The sequence below is a fragment of the Anabas testudineus genome, chromosome 13 (genome assembly GCF_900324465.2).
Source record: "Anabas testudineus chromosome 13, fAnaTes1.2, whole genome shotgun sequence".
Lineage (NCBI taxonomy): Eukaryota > Metazoa > Chordata > Actinopteri > Anabantiformes > Anabantidae > Anabas > Anabas testudineus.
The window spans coordinates 19,162,200-19,185,269 of record NC_046622.1 but is presented as its reverse complement, the minus strand read 5'-3'; the positions used below and the strand labels follow the sequence as shown (position 1 = coordinate 19,185,269).

Sequence of the window (23,070 nt, the reverse complement as noted above, 5' to 3'; positions counted from 1 at the left end):
ATGGTGCCTTGCGTCAGTTTGTAACGAATGTGGTTCGACAGCACAGTTTAGGCGCCATTTACAAGTTAGGGCTTTCAAGTAGGGGAGAGTCTCGGCATGACACGGGGCTAATTTTGTGGATTATATTTGACAAACTTTGGATTGTCGAACGCTTTTTTCGAAGTTGTGACTCGGGTGAGAAAGGAAGGTTCCCGACGGACCGTGCGCGCATTGTGGAAGGTATATAGAGACGTTTTAGTTTGGAGGAATGACTGGGTTCCGTCTATTTGCTGAAGTGCATAACGTCAATGTTCGTTCCGAATTAGAGTTAACATTAACAACACGTTAACTACACTTTAACATCAGCTACGGTGGAAAACGTATTCCTCGGCGTTAACTTGCTGCCATGCATTTAGCGCAACATTTGCCTTTTCGATGACGCACTTATACACGCACACACTTATCAGTAACATGCAGTCACTCTGATTGTCCAAGCTAATGTTAACATAATTTTGGTGATCGCTGCTCAACATTGAGCCGCAATATCTTTGGTTAACGTGAGCTACTTTGGCTTTAGCTCACGTTAACCTTAGTTGGGTGCATGTTAAGCACCCATTCAATTCATTAACGTAAACTTGGAGTGCACTTAACGTGACATTGTCTCGTTAACGTCACATATGAACGGCCTATATAACGATAATAGGATTGCTAGTTAAAATTAGCCTTTATGTTAGCTTTAGCTAGTTCTGCTGCGGTAACGTCAGGTAGTTAGCTACAGCAGCTAACGTTAACACGAGCAAAAAGAAATCAGCAGAGTAACGTGGCAAACGTCATGCTGCGATTTTTTTATCGGCCTTAAGACATTAACATTACTAGTTTGGCAAACGTACGTGTGACAGTGAAGGGTAATGTTACTGTTAAGGTAGTGTAAGGTTGCCGTAAAGGAACAGTAACATTAGTTCCTTGGATGTGCTTGCCCATTAGCTAGTGAGTTAGACTGCCCCGTCTACACCTCCGCCCCCAACATAAAAGTTGGGGGATGAAAGTTAATATTAGTGTCACTTGAAGACCTCGATCAATTTGGGACGTTGTATCTTTGCCACTGACCAGAGAGCCGGCTAAGAAGCGACTGTTCAGTCATGGTCGTGTAACATAGGCTAAGCTAAGCTGTGGGAGAGAATTTAGCTATTTGCATATTAACTGAATTGGTTTGACGTTACGTTAAACGTACTTTACTATTTTCACACGTTGCACGGATTATTACCTGTACAAACTTGTTACGCACAAATAAACTTAAACTTTAGATGCCGGAGGTTACTAAAACGATTCTGTCACTGGAGGCCAATATTACTTATTATTATCCGGATTTTGTATAGGAATAGTAACTAAAACGCTACAATAATCCGCATACTGGCAGCTAATTCATCTCTCGTTATCAGACCGAGAGCTTTTTAATAACTCACGTTGTTCAGGTGACAAACTCGTACGCACAAATCCATGTTGTTACTTTAACCGTTCTTGTAACAACTGTTGTATGAAAAATACAGAATAACTGTTAGATGGGCGGCAGTGAGATCAGACTGTGGTAATGATTAAAGCCTGACAACAGAGTAGCTGCTTGTGACCGACTAAAAGTGGAGTTGGGAGATTAACAGTCACAAAAAGCACTCATGGATATTCCTTTTTACCAATGACTCCTTCAGATTTCAAATCATGCCTTCAAAAACTGCAAAGAGTTCAACTGCCTCCGCCAAGCCAAGAGGGAAAGGGTCGCAGCCTCGGGATGACTCCGAAGACGAGCTGGATGTACCACCTCAAGAAACCAACTCCAATGGCCAAGAGGAGGCACCACCGACAACTGGCAAGTAACAAAGGCTGTTTTGGTGTCTGTGAATCTAAATAAGTTGCGCTCACTCAATACCGTTGCGTGTATTGCTGAAATGCTAGTGGCCAATTGGCACAGCTGTGAGCCCTTTTTCTTACCTAAATCTCAACACGTAGTTAGAATGGCTGATATATTTTTTGTTACTAAAGTGCCAGTCATCAATAACTGTAATGAGAATTTTGAGATGGCTTTGATATCGTCGAGTTTACTTCTTTCCTGGATCTCAGCAAACGAGGTAATTTATTTCGGATAGTGAAATGCTGTATGTAGTAGATCAAAAGGGTGTTTGGCTTCATTCTTATAACTTGGCATGAAATAATTTGTATGCGACGCCTAAGATGCATATTGACATTAATTGGTGTTTGTGTTGTTTGGATTATGCTGAAATGCTTCACTTGGTGTCTTGTTGCAAGAATTTAATTTACAAACATCGAGCCCTTAGCTTGTTTATGCTTATGTGAGCACAATAGATTTTGGACAGGTCGTTGTGGCTTGGTGTGATGGCAACATAATCGGTTTTACGTTTGATATTATTATCACTAAACAAGATTTCCCCTTCCTGTGTTTCGAGTGCAGTTCGGCATGAATGAAAATGTGACGTTGATGACAGAAATTTACACTTCAGTTATTTATTATCGACGAAATGAATGTGGCGCATCCACTCTCACGTCTCGACGCTTCTCGGGGAGAGCGTTTGTATAATAATGTGGGTTCGTTCATAAGCAGCAGTCATCGTCTCTTTCTGTTTTGGTCTGGCTCTTGTTTTCAGAACAAAGGAAAATAACGCCTGTCAACTTTCTCGGGAGTCCTTGTTTGACTGCTCTTGTAACTTGCTGCCAGTGTTTTGTTTGTTTGTTTTTTTGCTCCTTCACCCCTCCCCCATGCACCACTGCCCCCCACCTGAAACGACTCGCACAGAGGAATAAAAAAGTTGTACTTTTTTGTGCCACAGATCCGTCTCAGGGGGAAGCTGCCGAGGTGGTTGATAATCGAAGTTTGGAGGAGATTCTCGGTAGCATCCCTCCACCCCCGCCCCCAGCAATGACCAATGAACCGGGCGCTCCCCGTCTGATGATAACACATTTAGTTAATCGCAACTTTAAATCTTACGCAGGCGAGCAGATTCTGGGGCCTTTTCACAAGGTACGACCAAACATAGTTACAAATGTAAACTCTGTGTGGGAAAATGCTTTGTTATAGTGTTGTGTTAAGCTCACAGATTTGCCATCATTAATAGTGTTTTTTCATTTTATTGTTTTGAGCTTTGTCTAATGCAGCTGTGGGCATGTGTAAATGATAGACAAAGAACAAAAAAGCTAAACATATTAGTGAAACTAAAGTCTAACCCTTACTGAATAAAAAAACTAAGTGGAAAAAGTCACACTCCTCCATTTTGATTTAGTGAGTGTATTTTACTAGGGATATAAATGTAGTTGTATGCTGGCATTTCTTTGAAATTATGACTTTCTTTAAGCTTCATCATTTCACCTTTTTTGCTTCTATTATTAATATTGCAAATATTGCTATATTAAAATAAATCCTAACTACACCCACTTAGGATACATTCACTATCACAGTCTTCCTGGTAAAATATTATTATATAGCTTCAAATGTAACGTCATTTACTGTATTTGTTGCTTGATGCACTATGTTTCTATTAAGTTGATTTATTTATATATTTTTTTATCTCCCTTACCTCTCCCTCAGCGCTTTTCCTGCATCATTGGTCCAAATGGGAGTGGGAAGTCCAATGTGATAGATTCAATGCTCTTTGTGTTTGGATACAGAGCCCAAAAGATCAGATCGAAAAAGCTCTCTGTGCTGATTCACAGTTCTGATAAACACAAAGATGTGCAAAGCTGTACTGTGGAGGTGCATTTTCAAAAGATTATTGATAAGGTATATATTTATCTCTATATCTCTGTCACACAGATACACACTACACTCTCTCTTGCCTCTACTAAATTATTCAATACCAAGTCTAACTTGCAAGGTGGTTAAAAAATATTTTCTAGGGGACAGATATTTTTTCTTTAATTAATTAATTATTTCTTCAATCCTCATGCGACAATATTGCTGTACAATTATCACATTAGTGACTAAACAAAGACTCAGTTTAGTCATGAAAGTTACAGCTAACACCCCCTCATGCCATAGTCAATTCATAATTTTCTAGAATGGATCCTTCTATTTTTTAATAATTTTTTATGTATTAAATGACTAGGTTCTACTTGATTTTGATTATGCTGTGAAAGTCAATAAAATGCTTATTTGTACTAAGGGGCAAGTTTATTCAGTTTATTCTGTTACATTATGTCACAAAATACTTTTGAAACCAACTTTAGTTTAAAGATTTAGATTCCAATGTGTTTCTGTATTTGTTCTGCCACAGGGGGTGTGAGTAAGTTTTGCCTTTACCACTGTTTAATATATCTAAGCCTTTCTGTTTCGTTCATCATTTCACAATAAATTAAAATCAAGTTGTTAAACGAGTGCCATAATTCTGTGAACTCTGTTGGCTTAACAATCTGCCATTTCAGAAACTTATAAAAAAGTTTTCTAAGAAATGGTGTACACATCTTAAATTGTTAGACTTGTTGCTAGTCCATATTTAGACCTGGCTTTTTGCATTATATTTGTTGGCTGTGCTGAAACTAAGCTATGTTTAACATTTGTAAGTGTAAAGTAATAGAAAGCAGATAGATATTGATTTTTTTTTACATGTTAATGTGGCCAGTCTCGATCTGTTGTGTGTTTTTAAGCATGTTCTTTTCTTAATTGTTTTTAATGTGACTTGTTCTTTTTTTTCTAACCACCCTCTGTGGATTTGTGAGTTTTATGACCATTATTATTTGATGTGTAGAGCTGTTTGAGTTTCTCCTGAACTGTTCTACTCTAAGCTGCTCTGTCCTCTGCCCCTCCCCCCTCTGAGCCAGGAAGGAGATGACTACGAAGTCATCCCCAACAGCAAGTTCTATGTTTCCAGGACTGCCAACAAAGACAATTCTTCAGCCTACCATATCAATGGAAAGAAAGCCACTTTCAAAGAAGTGGGGGCTTTGCTCCGAAGCCATGGTATTGACCTAGACCACAACAGATTTCTGATCTTACAGGTAATAGTATTTTCTTTAATGTGATTTACTCTACTTCTAACTCTGCTTTTACTTTTTTTAATCCCTGCTGTGACCATCCCATTCTGTCATATTTCCTGCTTTTAGTTTTCTGCCCATTTCCCAGTCCTCTGAGTGAATTGTTTTGTGGCTACCTGTCTATGGGAATAACCTGTTGCACTGAAATTGGAAAGGAGAGGATGTGCCCTTTGCCAGCCCTTAGACTGCTATAGCAGCGCATCATGGTTTGAAACAATGTGGATAAGGTGCGAACCATTATTTGCTGCTTTAGGATTTTAAGGAAAAAAATGCTTTTTTTTTTTTTTTACCTGTAAATGGACTTGGATGTAACTGACTCTAATTAAACAACTGACTCAGATTTTGTAGTCTTGCAATTTTTGATGGGGTTTACCCACCAGTGGGGACAGGTTGGATCTCCCTTCCCCTCCCTTTCCCCTGTACCTGCCACGCTTTAGCAGCACGTAAATATTGGCGTGTGAGAATAGACCCTAACCCCAATATTAGCAGTGCTGCTTCAGTGTGACTGGATCAAACACCTACCATAGCTTTAATATTGGTTCAGCATTTTATCAGTTTTTTGTTTTGTTTTTTTGTTTGTTTGTTTTTTCCCCACCCTTGTAAAGTAACACAGTCCTGTATAATTTGGAATGTTTTGTGGTTATATTTTGACTTTAGATTTTTGATTTTGCATTGTGTTACACTGAGTTTGAACCAGTTCAGTAATTACACTCCTACACCCTCTGACATGTATAACCTACCAGTTATTACTGATTAACTAAAGGCTTGGGATGATGAGTCATGCCACAGTAGAACAAATGACTGGTTAAATCTTTGATGTCCAAATTTAAAAATTAGATTTTCTTATTTTTACATTATGTGGTAGATTCAGGTGAATACTTGGCACTTGTGGTTTTGTGGTTTGTTGGTTGATTACATATGTCCTGCTTAATTTTTTTAAATTTTTCCCCCGCAAGTGTGCATGTCCATTGTCACCCTCCCTGGAAGCTAGATTTTAAGTTCTGTCTGACATGGCTGCATGACTATGGGAAGACGCTGTAGCTTGTTCTCCAAGGTCACTTTTCCAGGCCTCTGGCTAAGGGGAAGCTATTTTGTACACTCGTCAGAGCAGAGGATGACGTGGGATTTATCCCCCCCTTCCTCTACTGACTTCTGCTTTCTTTGACACATAAAAGTAATATGTGTGTTGCCCTTTTTCCCCTACACATACATGAAAAATAATTTGAGGCTTAGTTTTTACTATATGTGGTTTAAGTTTGTGTTGTGCTTGACGGTTATTATGTAGGATAATTGTTGCTCTAAATCAGCCTACCCAAAAAAAACAAAAACAAAAAAAAAATTAACAAATGTCCAGACAACTATAATTGCACATTGTGAGTTGTCCCCAAGTAGTACACATGTGTACTAGTAGTATTGAAAAATTCTAAAGAGGTATAATTGGGATAAGTCAAATGTGCACACCCAAGTACATTAAATCACATGTTATCTTTTAAATCCAATAGTAATTCTAATCTTAACACAGGTTCTGTAATGGGTAGAGACTAATGGTTGTAGGTGGTTGTGTGGTGATAATGTTTTATTACAACATTAATATTGGTCTGTTCTGAGGCATGTTTAACATATCTGTGTATACACTATGGACTACAATTGGCTACAATTTTACCTATTATTTTTCAATACAATACCAGAGTACTTATTTGAGATTTTTGCTCGTTATTCTGTGTATCTCTCTCTCCCTCTCTCTCTTTCTCTCAAAGGAAACCTCTACAAATGTGTTGTGCACTGTAAATGACTATATGCATCTGAAGGGGTGTGTGTGTTTGTGTGTGTGTGTGTGTGTGTGTGTGTGTGTGTGTGTGTGTGTGTGTGGTCCAGCATTATGGCAAATTTGTAGTTCTGAATTCAGTTGATGACATATGACTGAGTGCTGTGGGCATTTTTTATTTTAGTCTCACCAATTATAAGGTTTCTAATTTTATTAGGAATTTTTATTTGTTTTTATTAGTTTTTTGTGAATAATTACAAGTTGTTCTGAACTGTACCTAGGGTGAGGTGGAGCAGATTGCTATGATGAAGCCTAAAGGTCAGACAGAGCATGATGAGGGCATGTTGGAATACCTGGAGGACATTATTGGCTCATGCCGCCTAAAGGAGCCCATCCAAACTCTGTCCCGCCGCATTGAGCTACTCAATGAGCAGAGAGGAGAGAAGGTGACATACACTCAGACAGTATCTCCTCTGCTAACCAGCTTTCCTTCCTATGTCCTGACTTTATTTGCTGTATGTTTGTGCAGTAGAGGTTAGAGTTTGAAGACTAAAAAACTATTTGTTTAGATGTTATTGTTTTGTTTGTTTTTTTGTTTTAATTTTTTTATTTAATTTTTGTTGTTGTGTAGCTGTGAAAAAACTAAGATAAGTTGGTACCAGGCCAGGTACCTCAGACATGATTAGTTGCATTGCATCTTGCACTATTTTCTGATTTTCTGTAAAAATCTGTGAGTAATGCATTAAGATTGTGCTTTATTATGTTGGCAAATTTCTTTTCTAAAAACTGTTACAGCTTTTATCACAATATTTATGTGGCAAAAATGATGGATATGCATTGCTGCATAAAATGTATGATTAGAACTTGCATTAAGCTTTTGTCACCTGATTTTAAACACGGCAATGTGTTCACTGTCCTAGCTTAATCGAGTTAAGCTAGTAGAGAAGGAGAAGAATGCTTTGGAGGGAGAAAGAAACAAAGCTGTGGAGTTTCTCACACTGGAGAATGACATCTTCAAACACAAGAGTCAGCTCTGCCAATATTATGTGTGAGTACACCAGCACCATCTTTCTTTTCTTTTCATGGCAAATTAAACGATTCTATAATCTCATTATAGCTCAGTGTATACTTGGCAGTACTATAGAAAAGGACAACATGTAATACATTCAAATTACAGCAGGATACAGCATGACCCTTCCTATTGTTGCTTGTTTATTGTGTAAATTATTAAATATAATCTCTCCTGGTTTTCCTGTTATCCCTTTACCATTAGACATGATCTGCAGAAGCGTGTGGTGGATAAGGAGCAGGAGAAACAGAAGATCTTAGATGATACCAAGGAACTCACAGAGAAAAATGCAACAATATCAAAGGAGATGAACAATATGAACCAAGAGCTCAAAAATGTGGAGAAGTAAGGCATTTTTTGTATTTCTTTCTCTCTGTCTAACATAGTTTAACATAGAAGGTTGCTAAATTTTCTAATTCAGTAATTTCGTGCTTGTTGTCAGGGCTTCTCTAGCCCTGAAACTTTTTGTTTAAAAACAAATTTCTAGTTCATGCCTGGATAAGTTTTAATTTTTTACTTATTTATTTTTTTATTAAGGGTATAAATAAATGTTGTTCTAGAGTAACACAGTTTCATCAGCTTTTGGATTTGATGATTCTATATTATTTTTAAACCTGACAAAATAAATGTTTAAGTGTACAGGCTGAAAATACTATGAAGATGATGTTATGCCATATTATGAAAACTGAGCATATTAATCTATATATATATATATATATATATATATATATATTTTTTTCCAATATATTTTCAGATTCTTACTTATATCTCAGTACCCAGTAAACATGTCTTTGTTCTACCAGGAAACAACATAAACTCAACAAGTACGTTGAGACCCAGAAAGAGAAGTTCACCCAGCTGGACCTGCAGGATGTTGAAGTTCGCGAGAAGATAAAACACTGCAAGAGCAAGAACAAGAAACTGCAGAAACAGTTGGAAAAGGACAAAGAAAAGGTGTGTTGGCCTTTGAAATGTTGCACACAGTTCAACAACATCACTTAGCTGGTTACATTGCTTTAGTTGTTTGATTATTTCACTTGAATAGTATCACAGTGGACATACCCTTAATATGTCAGAAAAGCTTTACTGTAGCCATTTTTTCCTAATTTAAGATAAATGCCCATCAACAAATACAAACTTGCAAGTCAAGATAAACAAGGACTACTGGTATGACACTCCTGTGCTACTGTGTTTATTTTGTCCAGTGGCCAGGAGAGAAACATGGGCACTAAAAATACAATTTCCGCTGCTTATAGAAAACACAAGGGCTGTTGGTTTGAGGACTACACAAAAGGCAATTGCTTTACAGAAGCCCACCTATGTAAGCGATAAATGATTGCTTGATTCAACAACTACATATCTTTTATCTGTATCTTATGGTTATTTTTCTCAAGTTAATGTACTACACCTGAAAAGATGTAAAATGTGTGTGAAAGAAGTACAGACAACGTGAGTGTTTAAACAAAAAAGCCTAGAGATTCGTAGTTTTTTATTTTTTCTTACCTTTAATTTTTTTTTCTTTCTTCAAATGAATGGATATTATCCATAGAAAAAAATAAGACCTGCATAAAATAATAAATCAGATTTCATTGCAGGAAGGGCTATCTGGTCTTAAGTAGCCACCAGGGGGCTGTGAAGTAACACATAAGTAGATTGTTAGTGTGTGTGCTCTGTTTCACTGTTAATCATGCTCCTGTCTCTTAAACTAATGTTTCTTTAACTTGGCTTCTCATTTAACTTTTTCACACACATCTACAGTTAAGAATTCCCATATAACTCCATAGGTACATCTTCTCATCCCTCTCTGCTCTAAAACATTATCTGCTTCACCTACAATGGCTGTGCTCTGGAAATGTCTTGGTCAGAGGGGGAGCTGGGCAGAGACCTCTGGGGAACAGTGTTCTGCTGTGTGGTAGTCAACTATGGCCTGGCTTGTGTAACACTCCCAGCAGCCACATTCACATTTCACCCGCAGTTCACCCTACAAAACATAGACTATATACACACACACACACCACTCCTTGCCTTGTTTCAGCCCTGCCAAGCAGCAGACTGTTGAGCCAGTCTTAACCAGGGCTTTCTCAGTGCTGAATGTGTGTTTATAGTTGATTACAGTTGTGTGTTTTGGCGTGCTACTGAATGTGTAGCACAGTTGCATGTAACTGGCAGTGGCAAGAAACTCATTGAGTTCATTTTCTTTTTACAACCTCTTGTCTCCTAAATTCATTTTCTCCCATCATTTTACTCAACCTAAAGTGAAGAGTAAGGGTGTGTCTTGAGATGTGTCCTCAAGTTGAACCTTGGCAGGTGTAGCCACTGTTGCTTAGAATCTAGGGTGCAACAAATCTCAACTTTTGTGTGTGTCTGTGTATGTGTATGCATGCACGTTCTCTTGTCTGGTTCATCTTTCAGCTAGAGGAAGTGCGCAGTGTACCAGCCAGCAGTGAAAAGGCCATCTCTGAGGCAACAGCTCGCAAGGAAGAGCTAGAGAAGCAAAAGGTGAAAGAGGAGGAAAAACTTAAGGAGGTGATGGAGAGTCTGAAGGAAGAGACCAGTGGTTTGCAACAGGACAAAGAGGTGTGTGTGTGTATACACTTTGGTGTTGGTTGATAGTTTGTTGCACACTTTGGCCATCTTTAGATGGTAAACATGCATTGTGTAAATTTGATCTATTTTGCAAAACTTACCTCTTGTTCTCCAGACTAAAGAAAAAGAGCTGATGGAGCTCAGTAAGGCTGTAAATGAGACCCGTTCTCGTATGGACCTGGCTCAGTCTGAGCTTGACATATACCTAAGCCGTCACAATACAGCTGTAACACAGCTCAACACAGCCAAGCAGACACTTCAGACAACCTCTGACACATTGCGGGAGCGCCGTTCTGCTATCAAAGACCTGGAAGTCAAAATACCCCAGAAGGAACAGGAGCTCAAGAAGGTAAATATGGGATGAGATTTCTTTCTTTAATCAAGAGCATAGTTTTTCAATTTGAAAGCATACTTTAAAGATTTCATGTTCAGAATTTATACTTTTTTTTTTCTTTCTCAAAACGTCTTCCTTGCACTCAAAATGTCCCCACGTGCACTCAGATGTGCTCTGTTCTTGTTCAAATCTGTATTTGTGCTCTCAGCTTTACTGTTCATCGCACAGATTTAATATTCTTCCACTCAAACCTTTTTCCGCGCTCAAAACGTTTGCTTACAGAATCTTACGCTCACAGTTGGTTATTCTGCATGAACCAACTATCAAAAATCACAGGCCTGCAACTGACCAGTCACGTAATGGGGAAGATGGTGACATATTGACTGGTGACTGCATGATTATTTACATTTCTATTCCTTTATAGCAGGTTGTAAAGGTCCGGGAAGGCGGCAGCCGGGAGCTTCTTGTCTGTGACCACATATTGTAGATAAACGGCACAATGCTGCAGCGCTTCATACTAACTAAGCCTGCACAAATGTCAATGTTTTAGCGTCCTCATTCTGACCCTCCCCCTTTACGTGATAGGTCAATTCCAGGTTGAATTCTATTGGGTGGTGATTTTTGATAGGGTAGGTGGTGTCATTTGTTTGGGCTTCTCCTTGAATTGCTTTTTCCCTTTTCTCTGCAGGATGAGGAAGAGCTAGAGCAGCTCATGAAAATGGATAATGAGGCTAGGGAAGTGGTGAGGGAAATGAGGCAGAAGGTGGATGAAGCCAAGAGCTCGCTGTCTTCCAACCGCAGTCGAGGAAAGGTCCTGGATGCTCTCATGCAGCAGAAGAAGAGTGGCAGAATCCCTGGCATCTTTGGAAGATTGGTAAAAAGCTGTTATAACATAAATATACTAAGATACTTTACTTATTTAACTTGAATCATTCATTTACTGGAATAAAAAGCAGAAGGCTTATTTGTTTTTTGTGCTTGTAGGGCGACCTTGGAGCTATAGATGAGAAGTATGACGTGGCCATTTCCTCTAGCTGTGGTGCTCTGGACAACATTGTGGTGGATACAATTGACACAGCTCAGAGATGTGTCACATTCCTCAAAGAACAGAACATTGGTGTTGCCACCTTCATTGGTCTTGACAAGGTAAAGATAATAAGGGCGGACATTACTGATTTAGTCTGTTTATCTTTTTTTTATTTATAAAATATACGTGTATTTACACGCACACAGTTTCAGTAAATTCCTCTTTGTTCTCCATTCTCAAGATGAAAGTGTGGGAGAAGAACATGGCTCCCATTCGTACTCCAGAGAACAGCCCTCGTCTTTTTGACATGGTGAGAGTGAAGGACGAGAGCGTGCGACCAGCTTTCTACTTTGCCCTTAGAGACACCCTGGTGGCCCAGGACATGGAGCAGGCCACAAGGATGGCCTTCCAGAAAGACAAACGCTGGAGAGTGGTCACCCTGAAGGGACAGATAATTGAGATGGCAGGTGCGGTATCCCATTTTTTTCTGTCATAACTTTAACCTGCTCTTATTCAGTGAATACAATACAAACATAAATTCCAGCTTTGTTGCAAATTTTTATTGATGCCATTTTTGGTGCGCACTTCACAGGAACCATGACTGGAGGAGGAAGAGTACTGAAAGGCAGGATGGGTTCTTCTATTGGTACTGAAGTCTCCCAGGTGGAGGTGAGTGGGGGGGTGCATATCAAGGCTGTTGTGTATTGTATAGCTTGGAGTAGAAAACTAGTTCTAACTAGCCCAAAATTCAGCATGATGCATATCTGGTTTTAATACAAGGAATGTCATCCTATGTTTTGCCTCACAATGTGAGGGAGATATGTTTTACATTAGATAAAAAATCTAACCAAATTAATTATGTTCAAACTTCATATTGCTGGTTTAGTTTGAACTAATGGCTTTCACCCACTCTGTGAAAACATGTTTATTTAATTTGCACTTGATGAGAATCAATGAATGCTTGTACAGCAGTGATCCTTCAGAGCAGAACATCTGCATTTGCGCACATTGCACCGGAAAGCAATAACAGTATATGTGTTCAATAATTTCACTACATCTAATTCTAAGTAGGTGAAGAAAAAATACATTGCATACATCATCACTGATGTCTTGGCAAAAGGGAGTAGGTTTGCATTACACACAGATGTGATCAGTGCCAGAGCAATACTTTATGTAATAATAATTTATAACAAGATATGCTCATATTTAGCAGGATGTCTTATAAGAAATGGGCACATTATCTAAAAACCTGAAGGGGAAAAAAGTAAAGAAGTTTTATTAGTTTTGTAAACTGTTTAAAGGTTTTATGTGTATAACTAGCATGCTGTTGAAGTAACACTATTTTCAGTATTTAATTCTATTTTTCTGTATTCAATTACTGTATCCTTCAGACTAAGTCAGTGTAAGCATAAGCTATAAGTACATTGACAAACTACAAGATATCATCCTTTAATCCATTATAAAACTGAAAATGCAGACATTTTAGTACTTTCTCCAAATGAGAAAAAGAAGCTTCATAAATTATTTCAAATTAATGCTGTAAGCTAGGAGCACAGCAATTTATCATATTCATTTTATTTTCTTAGAAGTCATTTCTAGGGGCTTGATGTATATGGGTCTTGCTATCTGATAATCACCACAGCATGCAATTAATGTATGAAACATGATGATTTTCGTGTGTGTTCTGCAGCTCGACCGTATGGAGAGCAAGCTGAATGACAAAGTGTTGAAGCTGCAGGGCTGCCAAGAGAGAAGGCTGCAGCTGGAAGAGAACATCCAGCGCCTGCGGCCGCAGCTCCGTGACATGAGGAACACTCTGGAAAAATATTCCAACAGCATGACTGTACAGCAAACTCACCTCTTCCCTTTTATGCACTGTGCTTCTGTCTCACTCATTTGGCCATATTTGTGATCTAAATAATAACTTCTATTATTCATTGCCAACCATAATATGTGACAGTATTAACTGATGAAAAAAAAAGACCTCACTCTTAGCAAGTCTGTCTGTGACCGAGTATTTTCCATCTTTTCTTCCCTCAGAGTCTTGCTGACCAGGAGGCTCACTTGAAACTTCAGATCAAGGAACTTGAGGCCAATGTGCTGGCAGCTGCCCCAGACAAGGCCAAGCAGAAACAGATGGAGAAGAGCCTGGAGGCTTTCAAGAAAGGTAGAATCCTCCTGTAAACTGTAAAAAAAAATAAATAAAAAGGTTGTTGTTCATTGTTTTATTAAATTCATGTTTGATTTCTTGTTAGACTAACATTTGTTTAAAAAAAAGCATTTAATTAACATTTCCATTTTAATCTCTCAGAACATATAGCATCAGACGATCTGTGCCAAATCTGAGTGTTGTTATTCCCTCTTATTCTTTTCTCACCTTTTCTTGTTTTGACAGATTATGAGACCGCATCCAATAAGGCCGGAAAGGTGGAAAACGAGGTGAAAAGACTCCACAATCTGATTGTTGACATCAACAGTCACAAGCTAAAAGCTCAGCAAGACAAACTTGACATGGTCAACAAGGAGTTAGATGACTGTTCCTCCACCATAACAAAAGCCAAAGTGGCCATAAAGACAGCTGACAGGTGAGTAAATAATACATATTTAAGCTCTGTAACTGCTCTGTAAAAGCTCTGTTTACACGTTTGTGCATTGTTTAAACAATCAGAAATGGCATATGGTTTCTTCTGTCAAACAGTACAATAGAAATAGTGCTTAAACTGCTGTTACTCCTCTGGTAATGTGCTCCTTACATTACTCCTCTATTATCAACAGTGTCAGTGTAAGCTAGCTGTTCACTGTGATAAATACAAAAACAGTTCTTGTAAACATGTAGACAGGACAGTTGCTCTTTAGTAGGCCCTCAGTGACAGTTTAGATTCACAAGAGTGAGCCTGACATTACCAGTATTTTTTCATTCACATGTTGACATGCCACCACTAATGCTTTTTCTCTTCTTCTTCGTCTTCAGGAACCTGAAGAAATGTGAGGAGAGTGTGACTCGTGTGCAGGGTGAGCTGGAGGAGAATGAAAAGTTGATAACTGAGCTTACAGAGCAACTGAAGAAACTAGAAGATGAGGCTGGAGAGATCATGAAGGCCTGTCAGGAGGCTGAGGTTGGCACTGTGTATTCACTTTACTTTTGAGGCCTATTGTTTTAATGTTTTATACATTTTCACAGTAAGACTTCTAAATATGTGCTTTACTCATATCTCCAAAAGTGGTAGTTTCCTGTTTCAAAAAAACCTGGATGCTATTTTTTTGCAAGTTTATCTACATGTTGTAATTTAAAAAGAAGTCAACGATTTCTTTAGGATTTCTGAATGTTATAATAATAACTCATTATTGTGGACTGTGGTTTCCAGGTTTATTAAAAAGTATATTTCTAAAGTTAAAGCATACGTCATTGTGAGGACCAGCATGGGGTTAAGACTGGGTTTTAGGGTTACAGCAAAGGGTGAGGCAGTTAGTCGTGAGGGTTAGGTATATTGTGAGGCAATACATTTGATAAATTACAAATTGAAACAGAGTAGATTAGCATGGCCTAAGCAACAGTAGGGGAAGGGATGTATTATGTCAATGAGTGTCCTCACAATGACTGCTATACAATAATGTGTGTGACAATATAAAATGAGCTTTTGTCCTTTAGGCTGCCCTTCCTGAGGTGCAAGAGCAGTATCAGGGGGTGCTGAAGGAGATAAAGGTCCTGCAGCAGCAGGAGCATGCACTGCAGGAGGAGTCCCTCAGTGTTCGTCTCCGCATTGAGCAGATCGAGACCACAATCACTGAGCACAACAATAAGATCAAACACTGGCAGAAAGAGGTGTGTGTGTGTGTGTGTGTGTGTGTATATTTTGTAACTGATGTACATATAAATATTATTTTAGAATAATCTACTGTTGATTTTTGCGATGTTGATTGTTTTATGTGTATTTCACCAGTAATTCAATTATTATATTTATTGAGTTATTGGAAGTTACAAATGCTTCTGCTTCTGTGATTGTCTAACGTGCTTGTCTGTTGTGACTCTCAATTGCTGTTGTTCTTCAGGCCACTAAACTGTCCCTTCATACCATCGAGGACAAGCCAGCAGAGGAACTTCCTGCATACACATCAGCTGAACTTGAAGAAATCTCTGATCCCAACGTCATTATCAACAAGATGATCACATTAGAGACCCAGTGCAGTCAGATGAAGCCTAACCTTGGGGCCATTACTGAGTACAAGAAGAAGGTAAACACAAATGTTAACATCCTGTTACTACACACAACAGAGGCTCATAGATTTGATTAATTACACAGGAAATAAAGACCAAAAGTCATGTGATTGAATGGACCTGCTCAACAGTTGATAACATTAAACGTGATGAGTGATGGGAAAATCATTAAGGAACACTTTGAGCAATGTTGTTGTACGTGTTTGCAGGAGGAGCTGTACCTGCAGCGTGTGGCTCAGCTGGATGAGATCACTACAGAGAGGGACAAATTCAAACGTGCCTACGAGGACCTGCGCAAACAGCGCCTCAATGAGTTCATGACCGGGTTCAACATGATCACCAACAAGCTGAAAGAAAACTACCAGATGCTTACCCTGGGCGGTGATGCAGAGCTGGAGCTTGTGGACAGTTTAGACCCCTTCTCTGAGGGCATCATGTTCAGGTAACAGACGAGGAAAAAGGAACACAGGTGCCTGCAGCTCAAAGACCACTGGCACGTTTTGCTGATCCCTGTTGACTACATGCAAATGCTGTGCTTTTGTTTGTCTAATTTTCTGATTCTGACTTTCTCTAGTGTGCGTCCTCCAAAGAAGAGCTGGAAAAAGATCTTTAACCTGTCAGGAGGAGAAAAAACCCTCAGCTCCTTGGCTCTGGTGTTTGCACTGCACCACTATAAACCCACACCGCTTTACTTCATGGACGAGATAGATGCTGCTCTTGACTTCAAGAACGTCTCCATTGTGGCCTGTTACATTTATGTGAGTATAGACCTGAGTGCTGAAATTATGTGTATATATAATATAATATTATATAAGAGTAGAGGAAGTCGTCTTTATTGAACACTAGAAATGATGCATTTAGTAATCAGTCAGCTTTGAATTCAGCAGATGTAGGAAGACAGTGATTCAACTCAACAGCATCAGCCACTTCATTTTCTCCACTGTGGAGCTAATTAGTGCAGTAATCCCTGACTCATAAGAGCCCAGTGTTTCTGTTTCTGTTGTGTAACACTGAAATAAAGGATGTCAGAAGGATCACCTGTTTTTGGAAGCTTAATCAGAAAGTAGTAAGCCTTTAACCGTCTGTCTCCACTGTTAGGGTTACTGATCGACAGGACCTCAGCAGCTGTTTACTGTGTAATATTCCACTGAGATGGAGATTAAATCGGCCTCATTAGATCACTAATGTCTGCTTCTCATCTCTGTGCAGGAGCAAACAAAAAACGCTCAGTTCATCATCATCTCCCTGAGGAACAACATGTTTGAGATCGCTGATCGTCTCATCGGCATCTACAAAACTCACAACACCACCAAGAGTGTGGGAATCAACCCCAAAACCATCGTGTTCAAAGAGCACGATGCTGTCACTGCTTAAACGTGAAGAATCGTCTCCTCTGTTTCCTCTCCTTTTCAAACAACGTGTAAATATTTTTATATCTTTTTAACTGGTCCTTTACAAGGAAATGCTGCTATTCTTTATACTATCAGTACCAATAAAAACCTTTTTTAAATGCAGTCACTCTATTTTGGTCAGTTAGTGTTTACTGGCACCTTAAATACAACGTTGCAGTTCAAACATATGAGGCAAAGGAAACAAATTAAGAGCCCTTGAAGCCCTGAAAGATTTTTCTAATTTGGTCAAACAAATAATTTTTTAAATGTGATTTTAATGTTATGTAACTTTCTAACGTTCGGTCGTTAACTTTACCGTCCTAATGATAAAACCAGCCAGAAGGCATGACGAGGCAAGTATGGTTTAAAATAGACAGCAGATAACTAAGTACAGCTTGAGCAAGACCAATAAGTGGTCATGACTTAACATGTGCACACAGGTAATGTAGCAGCATGAACACACACACACACACACACACTTCACACTACAGAGACAAGTGTTGCAGGCAGCAGTTAATTGAAGTCACTTCAACACTAAGTGATGTGGACCACACACTGCTACAAAAACAAAGCTAATTTATTGTAACATTTTTGAAATGCTGTAATTAAGGCAGTTTAGAAAAGTGCAACAGGTTTAAGTAACATTTGTTAGAAAGAGTTGACATGTTCTTGAAAACACCTTTTGTTCAGACAGTGATGCACATTTGATGCTCGTTTTCATGACAACTGGTGTTTCAGTATGTGCTTAAACTAAAAGCTGGTAAAACCTTCCTAAAGGCTTCACCGATTTAATAAAAAAAGAGCCGGGATCTAACAAGCAGCCCGCTACAGTCAGGCTATTAAATGTGGGTGTGTTAAAGGCACAGAGAGGCAGCTGCTCACAGCATCACCGTAACATGATCTGTGGAGGCTTTAAGTCAGGTCCACTGTGTGTCTGGTTCCACTCAGCAGGCTCTAAATTTCACATGCTGCTCCAGTCACTAAACAGTCGCGTGTAAGGAGATACGCATGTAGCTGTGCTGATGTCCTGAGCTCTCTGACACAACGGGGGAGCTACTCGAACATCCAGCTGCACACTGCGAAAGGTGACTTCAGAGTCTCGGCACCGGTTTGACATTTAAGGTTTCCACACTGAACGCCTACAATAAATTCTTATTAGTGAATATAGACTAAAACACCCCAAACAGCAAAACAATACTCATCGATGATATAGTTCAATATATTAAAATACGATTTTCAGCTACAAGAACTGTGTATTAATGCATTTTAACATTCTGTGCAGTTCTCAAGCACTGAAGCGGAGCTGAGTCTGCACAGGACCCTCAGGAATCTCTGTAATGAGCCTCAAGGGCTCAATAATTAGATATTATGGAAAATGTATTCATTTATCGAGTATAAATATCTAATCAATTGTCTACTTCTTTCCTGAATTGTGTGAGAAGCGTTTTTGGTGGAAAAACAGTTCAGGTTTGGTCTAAATCTAAAATTCTGTTGTTGCCGTTTTCAAACATCAAGCAGCATCTGTTTCAAAGAATCGAATGTATGCTGGATTCTTTTCTTTAATACAAAAATGGGGAACTGAGATTTTGTCACCTAAATACAACTCGAGGTTTACGTTTCCAGTTTGACTTGTTTCAGTGGGACGTTAAAGTTTTAAACAAGGCTGCCAGCTGCTGGACGGCCTTTTCCCCCACCGAGGAGAGCTGTGAGCTCCAGATTCCTACAGTGGCCTCGGTCGCTGAGTATGCTGACCCCGCCGTGTCCCAGACAGATGCAATGAGTTCACTGCTCAGCCCGTGGACTAACTGACTGAACCGAGACAGCACAGAGAAGCCAAGTGACGCCCCTCCGATCGGGTTCACCCACATAACCACCAGCAGCAGCAGTAGCCCCAGCAGCACCACAGAAGAAGTAGGCTGCAGCTCCCACCGCAGCTCCTGGGCCCAGCTGTTGGATTGGTCCCTCCTAGCCTCGGCCTGCAGGCCTCCACATCTGGCACAGCAGCACACTTTAGGAACAGGTGCTTCCTCCAGGCTCCCGACAGTCACAGCAGGCCAGTGCTGCTGAAGGTAGTCTGCTGCCCGCGGAGTGATGGACAGGTTTATCACAGAGGGTAAAGGGGTTTTAATAAACTCCTCCACCCTCTCTCTGAACACATGCACCTTCTCTAGGAAGACCAGCGGCGAGTCCTCCTCCTCCTCTACCGATGAACCCAAGGACACCAGATCCAACTGTTCTTCCTGAAGGAATCAAGACTGCCATCAGTGCTATAGTCCAACAGTGGAGCTGAAACTACTACTGCATTAATCCACAGGAAATTAATATATAGAAATATATATAATATTTGTACACTCTGCTCACACAACATGTGTGCTATGAATTGATAACTAACACACCTGCAGCTCCTTCACTCTGTGAATGAGGGGGTCGTAGGCCTGCAGCAACTCTGCGCCTGCTTTATCCAAAGCCTCCAGGTAGGCTTCTCTCTTCTTATCCAGCACCAGCCCCAGAGTTTGAAAAAACTGATTAACCTCTTGCCGGTCCTGCCTCACCAGACCCTCACAGCGGGCCTTCTCCTGCTCCAGCTGCTCCCCGAGCTCACACACCTAACAGAGGGGTATCGTGCATTCATATTAAAATGTCAGATGTCCATTTACCATTGGTAGAAAGTCAACACACCACATGTTTTTGTTTTTTTTTTTTGTCTTGATTATTTTTCCACATGAATTTGCCCCAGCTCAGACACTGGCCTCACTCAGAGGACTCCCCACCTGTGCCCATCTGTGCTCAGAGAGTCTGGCCAGCAGTAGCGATGGGGTCTGTTTCTCTCTGATGAAAGCTGCCTGCAGGTCATCTATGGGATGACCCTGGTGTTGTCCGACAGTCAGACACAGGCCACAGATCAGCTTTCGATCCTGGATGCAGTACATGTTCAGAGGCTGCCTGCGGTGCTCCGGGCACGAGGGGGGTCGCGGCTCGCTGTCCCTCTGGTACTGAGACGACAGATGAGCGAACACATGAAAAAAAAGAACAAAGAGCAAAGTGAAACGGCAGAAGAGTAACAGCCAAGATGGCGACTTCAGACTGACAGGTAGCCAAAGGGTAAATGTTTCACTTGAACTTGTAATTCTCTCCTACTTTCTCAATGATGGCTCGCAGGGATACGTTGGTGGGCAGAGCGTCTACGCCTGCTGGGGGCAGCTCCACAACGCTGCGACAGTTAGGGCATTTTAGTGGCAGGCGCAGTGGACGCCAGATGGAATAGTTGGTAGACACCTGGAGCAAGTTGTCCAGGCAGGGCTTACAGAAGGTGTGAGAGCACGGCAGCACTCGCGGGTCGGCGAACAGAGAGTAGCACACAGAGCACGTCAGGTCCTCCTCTAGGTTGTCCATGATGGAGAGGAGACTAGAGTCCAGGATCAAGACTGAGGGTTTAGGAGGAGGATGATCTGGCAGGACGGCAGGGTGGATGAAAACCTACGTGTTGCACCTGTTCAGCAAAATACATTCACTTGATGCTGTAAAGTAATTATAACCTGGTGAGTACTTAAAAAACAGAGTTCAGAGAGTCAAACAGAAATTTGATCCAGCTCCTCACATGTGCAATGATGTGATGCTTTCTTTGTTGTTCAGATATAAGACAACATTTTACAGACTGAGTGAGGAAGGAAAATCAGCCGATTAATAAATGCTAAGAATAAAGTTTAGTTGCAGTTTAGTAGGTTAAGTAAAGGAAAAACGCGAGTGTATAAAAACACACTTTCATCCCGTCACTAATGGTGCTCTAGTGTTTCCCTTCGTCGGGTGCAAGTGGGCAATGTACTGCTCAGTCAGTCATAAGCTCTACCTTCATGAAGTTCACTTCTGTTTACACCGGTGGAAATGTGGAAATTCAATTATTTGTTTATAATCGAGCTCAGATGTTTTTAACTGGCTCCACATGAAGTTAGTTTCACAGGACAATGTAACACCATCGATTGTACCAGCCAAGATATAAAACATATCAATTAAAAACCAGCATGGACAATGTGACAGCATTAAGTCCATGCAATCGCAGTTTATCTCAGCTTTACGTAACCATCATTCCTGTTAAAATAATCCCAGGATCCAACCAGAACCTGGCTCGGCAGCAGGAAAGGCTCAAAGGTTAACGCAGCATGTGATCACAGGTCTGGAACAAGAGCACTGGGAGGTTTTCAGTCAGTATTTGCTAAAAATACTCACAAAGTTCCTTTAGGACGAGCTAAAACATATCTAAAAGCTTTAGAAATCAATACCTTTGGTGGAATTATTAGAGGAGATAAAGGCTTTTCGACACCTGTAGGACCCCTCATTACACTGAAAGGAGGTTCTAATGGTTTTGTCCATCAGCAAACACCAGAGAGAAGTGTTGCAGCATCACTTAACACAACTAGTGCAGGTGGAAGGACCATACACTGGATTGCACAGGTATAGTGTTTTTGTTAGCAGCAGGAGGCTGAACTAATACGATTCATCTCCATTCAGCCAGTTTGTGTCGAGGAGCTGATTCTGTTCAGAAAAACAAGGGAACAGCCAAAAAGCGGCTCAGCTCCTGTTACACCATCAGTTGTGTCTGTGGGGGGGTGTATGGGCTCTCTCCTCTAGTTACTGCCAGCACCGCAGCGACAATAGGAGGCCTGCTGCCAGCACTCACCCAGCCCCAACACACACACACACACACATTGTTGTGTTCAGCTGTGCAACCGTCCCCCAGACCTGATCCATTAATGGAGTCAAACTGCTGCTCACAGTTGGCGCCCAGATTCAAACAACTATGATGAATCAGGCTAATGACTGGGTACTGCTTAGGTTTAGATCTTTATACTCTCCTACATGACTGATCTTTTACGTTGTTACACGAGTGGGTTTAGTTTGTAACAGCTGCTCAGTTTTATTGTCTGTTCCTTAAATTAAAAGATCTTTAACCACACAATCACTGCCTTGTTTCAAACTAATAACCTCCCTCGCTTCGGTTCGTAACGAGCAGTTTCACTGACAACTATGAAATGTAGCTAGTAACTAAAAGTCCTTTATCTAACATGACATTCCCAATTACCACAGACGTCACGCTGTTACACCGACTACTTTCCCAGCAACCAGTCTACAGTATAGCGCGTATGCGTCTGTAATCTTAGTGACACACCCTACAAGTGTGTGACACTAAAAACGATCTTTGAAGCGAGGAATCCGTGAAGAACTCACCGTCTGCTCGGAGCGGTCTGTCCAAAACACAGCTTGCATTTCCTGTTCCGTCTCGCGCCGCCTTCAAGTGCTCTCAGTGAATTCCCCAATCTTGAGAGCAGCAGGAAGTGGACGCGCAAATATATCAAAAGCGAGTACATTGAAAAGCCAGTGTAGGAACAGGAATGGGAAAACAGTAAAAGACGTCTTGCAGTTGTCTTCCCATTTAAACCGACGACACGAAAATGTTTCTAAATCACGCGTGTATGAATGTTGTGCGGTTTCTGTACGTAGCTCGTTCCACGGAATAAATTTCAAACTGTTTTCGAATGTGTCATTATGATTTCCCGTAGTACGCATGCGCACAATGTGTCCTTCTGGCCAATCACGCTCGGCCTCTCCTCCATTTGAATAGCGTGCAGCCGGTGGAGCCACTGACTGTCTTACACACACTCATTAGAAATAAA

At 40.4% G+C, this 23,070-nt stretch overlaps 2 protein-coding genes across 3 annotated transcripts; one reads left to right on the top strand and one right to left on the bottom strand.

The window, feature by feature from the left end:
• Window positions 1-30: 30 nt before the first annotated feature.
• Window positions 31-17,524, top strand: LOC113168309 (structural maintenance of chromosomes protein 4-like). 2 transcript variants are annotated; one of them, XM_026369330.1, is made up of 24 exons: window positions 31-219; window positions 1,683-1,840; window positions 2,817-3,007; window positions 3,572-3,763; window positions 4,801-4,977; window positions 7,060-7,224; window positions 7,699-7,826; window positions 8,052-8,192; window positions 8,651-8,801; window positions 10,260-10,424; window positions 10,549-10,782; window positions 11,456-11,641; window positions 11,752-11,913; window positions 12,036-12,261; window positions 12,387-12,463; window positions 13,485-13,637; window positions 13,835-13,961; window positions 14,190-14,379; window positions 14,766-14,910; window positions 15,444-15,617; window positions 15,845-16,027; window positions 16,220-16,452; window positions 16,585-16,768; window positions 17,220-17,524. In XM_026369330.1, the coding sequence occupies exons 2-24, from the start codon at window positions 1,693-1,695 to the stop codon at window positions 17,382-17,384; spliced, it is 3,897 nt and encodes a 1,298-aa protein (XP_026225115.1). In that variant the 5' UTR covers window positions 31-219; window positions 1,683-1,692; the 3' UTR covers window positions 17,385-17,524. The 2 variants fall into 2 exon arrangements, with proteins under 2 accessions (XP_026225115.1, XP_026225123.1); XM_026369338.1 differs by lacking the exons at window positions 31-219; window positions 1,683-1,840 and adding an exon at window positions 1,932-2,099.
• Window positions 17,525-17,747: 223 nt separating this feature from the next.
• LOC113168346 (tripartite motif-containing protein 59-like) lies at window positions 17,748-23,008 on the bottom strand. The gene is made up of 4 exons (XM_026369367.1): window positions 20,540-23,008; window positions 20,173-20,394; window positions 19,798-20,007; window positions 17,748-19,641 (listed from the first exon to the last, which is right to left on the bottom strand). The coding sequence occupies exons 1-4, from the start codon at window positions 20,792-20,794 to the stop codon at window positions 19,036-19,038; spliced, it is 1,293 nt and encodes a 430-aa protein (XP_026225152.1). The 5' UTR covers window positions 20,795-23,008; the 3' UTR covers window positions 17,748-19,035.
• Between the last annotated feature and the right edge of the window lie 62 nt (window positions 23,009-23,070).

What these genes read in the sequence shown, in the direction of transcription:
- LOC113168309 (XM_026369330.1), top strand. Translation starts at nt 1,693, where the DNA reads ATGCCTTCAAAAACTGCAAAGAGTTCAACTGCCTCCGCCAAGCCAAGA. An exon ending in TTCAAAAGATTATTGATAAG is followed by an intron (nt 3,764 to 4,800) that starts GTATATATTTAT and finishes CCTCTGAGCCAG; the next exon opens with GAAGGAGATGACTACGAAGT. An exon ending in CCTTCATTGGTCTTGACAAG is followed by an intron (nt 11,914 to 12,035) that starts GTAAAGATAATA and finishes TCCATTCTCAAG; the next exon opens with ATGAAAGTGTGGGAGAAGAA.
- LOC113168346 (XM_026369367.1), bottom strand. Translation starts at nt 20,794, where the DNA reads ATGGACAACCTAGAGGAGGACCTGACGTGCTCTGTGTGCTACTCTCTG. An exon ending in TGCGAGCCATCATTGAGAAA is followed by an intron (nt 20,395 to 20,539) that starts GTAGGAGAGAAT and finishes CTGTCGTCTCAG; the next exon opens with TACCAGAGGGACAGCGAGCC. An exon ending in CTGAGCACAGATGGGCACAG is followed by an intron (nt 20,008 to 20,172) that starts GTGGGGAGTCCT and finishes CCCCTCTGTTAG; the next exon opens with GTGTGTGAGCTCGGGGAGCA.